Here is a 3,639-nt window from a genome sequence, read left to right as displayed (position 1 = left end):
GATGTTTCCACCTCCATGCTTCACGGTTGGGATGGTGTTCTTGGGGTTGCACTCATCCTTCTTCTTCCTCCAAACACAGCGAGTGGAGTTTAGACCAAAAAGCTCTATTTTTGTCTCATCAGACCACATGACCTTTTCCCATTCCTCCTCTGGATCATCCAGATGGTCATTGGTAAACTTCAGACGGGCCTGAACATGCTCTGGCTTGAGCAGGGGGACCTTGCGTGCGCTGCAGGATTTGAATCCATGACGGTGTAGTGTGTTACTAATGGTTTTCTTTGAGACTGTGGTCCCAGCTCTCTTCAGGTCATTGACCAGGTCCTGCCGTGTAGTTCTGGGCTGATCCCTCACCTTCCTCATGATCATTGATGCCCCACGAGGTGAGATCTTGCATGGAGCCCCAGACCAAGGGTGATTGACCGTCATCTTGAACTTCTTCCATTTTCTAATAATTGCGCCAACAGTTGTTGCCTTCTCACCAAGCTGCTTGCCTATTGTCCTGTAGGCCATCCCAGCCTTGTGCAGGTCTACAATTTAGCCCTGATGTCCTTACACAGCTCTCTGGTCTTGGCCTTTGTGGAGAGGTTGGAGGCTGTTTGATTGAGTGTGTGGACAGTTGTCTTTTATACAGGTAACGAGTTCAAACAGGTGCAGTTAATACAGGTAATGAATGGAGAACAGGAAGGCTTCTTAAAGAAAAACTAACAGGTCTGTGAGAGCCGGAATTCTTACTGGTTGGTAGGTGATCAAATACTTTAAGCAAATTAATTGGTTAAAAATCATACAATGTGATTTTCTGGATTTTTGTTTTAGATTCGGTCTCTCACCGTTGAAGTGTACCTATGATAAAAATTACAGACCTCTACATGCTTTGTAAGTAGGAAAACCTGCAAAATCGTAAGTGTATCAAATACATGTTCTCCCCACTGTATATACATTTTTCTACACTATGAAGATGGAATAATACTGTGAAATTGTGAAAATTATGATAATGCCATTTTAGTGTAAGAGCTGTTTGAAAAGACTGGCTGAAATGTCAGCCTGTTTTGGTAGAATGGAGTTTGGCCTGCCTGGTGACGTTACCAGGCGGTAAGTAAATAGACCAATAAGAAAGAGAGTTCCAGTTTCAATAGCAGCTAGTTTTCAGTTTTCCCTCCCTACTCAGACCACTCCCAGGCAGTCCTAGCTAAATTATCGCTTGAGACAGAAGCTTTGTTTCTTTTTGACAATTTTTGTTAAAAAACAATCACAGTGACGTATTTGATTGTTACCCAGAAACAATTTGATATTGAGACAAAAACATCTGCATTGGACCTTTAAGTTACTTCACTGCCCTGAGGTCAGGTGTATATTTTCCTTATGGTTAATGTAAGGGGGAGAATAGACATGCTCCATGCTCCTCCAGTCTACCACATCCACCCACATTATGACTACAGCTGCTAGCTGTATTGCTACGAGGATAGGCCAAACAGCGGTGTTGCTTCGGCGTCAGTGATGGTTCTGTAAAATAATGTGTAACCTATTCCACTGTTTGTCTTTTTCTGATGTATTCATTTTTAGGTGCCATAGAGAGTTTGTGATTCGAACGCAATGCATTTCTGAGTAATTTTAGGATCTGTTACATATTTATATGAAACGTTCTGATCTACATAATGCATTTAAATGTATGGTTAGAATCAATGTACTGCATTATGTATGTGGTTAGAATCGTTATTGTAATGCAATTCAAGGTGCCTCAAGTTAATGTTACCTTTATAGCGAGCTCTGAACCCATTCCAATGGCACAAGCCCCTGCCTGCCTCTGTAGTGTGTGTGTGTGTGTGTGTGTGTGTGTGTGTGTGTGTGTGTGTGTGTGTGTGTGTGTGTGTGTGTGTGTGTGTGTGTGTGCGTGTGCGTGTGCGTGCGTGCGACAGAAAGATCCCATCCTTTTAACCTTATCTGAACTGTAATGGCTGTTTCCGTTTTTGAAAATTGCACATCTCATTTTGCATTAGATGGAGTTGATGGAAGATGTAACTGTTGCAACTGTTTAGCTCGATACCCATTTACTTTTCAGATCAATGCAACACCCATACATAGGTTTCTCACCCAATAACATCAATATCTCACACCTCTGAAAATAATTTCATATTCAGTCAACTATATTCTTCAATTTGTCTCATATATATACTTATGCGTTAACTGTCCGTGTAGGTATTAGAGCTAAGCTTCATTCAACATTGCCTAAAAAAATGCCTAATGCCTAATTGGCTGTCTGTGCGTAATTGGCCGTGCTTGAAATTAATCACCTGAATTCCAGAATAACAGATTATATTCAAATAATTGAATCTCAAATATTAATTGTCTTTCTTTGATTTATTTTTCAACTGTCATTGAAAGCTTCCCTCTATGTTGGTGCTTAAAGAGTGGACATTACACGCAGAAGTTGTAGTATTTCGATTGTTTTTTATTGTTTCAGTGCTACAAAGCTGGTATGATGTAGGACGGAAACCTTCGTGTCTCGTGGATACATACCATACGAAACGTAACATATCATACTAAATATAGTGTCTCGGATTTACGTACAGAATAATACGAAATGCTCTGAGACCAGGTCACGTGAATGGAATGCATGAATTCTGTGAATTGTATTTGAATAACACGTCTTACATGGGAATACAACGATGCCTTGCAGATATCTACAACATCGAATATGCTACACAGGAGCAGCGTACACAGCATAATAGGCCTACAAATATACTGCATGTCTCTCTCCACGTCTCACTGTATATGACCCATAGGCTATTATGTTTCTAATTCACACCGTCGGCTAGAGACAGTCCCTGAAAATAACACGTTGCTTTTGTGCGTTTCATAAACTCCATCATTGGAATGAAGTAAACGTAAACACTTTACTGATGAACGGCTCACTGTCTATGGAATTTGCATTTTATAATTTTTTTGAAAGCACTTTGGATGTCTTTGTTAAAGTAGGCATAAATGATCGGGTTTAGGAGAGAGTTCGAATAGCCCAGCCAGTTGATAACGGCACCCAGCCACTCTGGCATGTAACAGCTATCCGCACAGAAAGGCAAGACCAGCGCCACGATGAAAAACGGTAGCCAGCAGAAAATAAAAGTCCCCATGATGATACCGAGCGTCTTTACCGTTTTCCGCTCCCTGGCCAGAGCTATTTTCCTCTTAGCCTCAGCGTTCTTTTCGTTCCTGTTCTCAACCTCTTGTGAGGACTGTGGAGTGTTGGGGAGAGACAGGTGGTTCTTAGAATTGTTGGTAACTTCTATGATCTCCAACGACTCGCAGTTCTCCCCGTGGTTCACCGCGCCGTTTACGCACGAAGGCTTGGATGTAGGTTCCACACTGTGTTTCCAGTTCTTTCCCCCCGCCTCTACGTTGATCTTCTTGTGAAAAATAGCCGGCGACACGGCCAAGCACTTGTCCGACACTTTTGCCTTTTCCGATTTCTTCACAGTTTTCCAAACTTGGAACCTGGCTGCCTTGAATATCCGCCCGTAGAGGACCAGCATGAGGATAAGCGGGATGTAAAAAGCTCCGAACGTGGAGTAGATGGTGTAGCCCGGGTCCTGGCTGATGGTGCAGGCGTCCGGGTTCGCCCTGTCCTCGGCTTTCCTCCAGCCTAGC

General features: G+C 42.6%; 1 protein-coding gene across 1 annotated transcript in view; it reads right to left on the bottom strand.

The window, feature by feature from the left end:
• Nucleotides 1-2,366: 2,366 nt before the first annotated feature.
• Nucleotides 2,367-3,639, bottom strand: part of htr1aa (5-hydroxytryptamine (serotonin) receptor 1A a) — a 2,225-nt gene continuing 952 nt past the window's right edge. The window contains exon 1 of the mRNA XM_035787477.2: nt 2,367-3,639. This exon is cut by the window's right edge and continues 952 nt beyond it. Within this exon, the coding sequence (XP_035643370.1) occupies nt 2,907-3,639 (733 nt within the window). The 3' untranslated portion in view covers nt 2,367-2,906.

Source organism: Oncorhynchus keta, chromosome 14 (assembly GCF_023373465.1).
Source record: "Oncorhynchus keta strain PuntledgeMale-10-30-2019 chromosome 14, Oket_V2, whole genome shotgun sequence".
In the NCBI taxonomy this organism is placed as follows: domain Eukaryota; kingdom Metazoa; phylum Chordata; class Actinopteri; order Salmoniformes; family Salmonidae; genus Oncorhynchus; species Oncorhynchus keta.
This window is presented reverse-complemented; position numbering and strand designations above follow the sequence as displayed.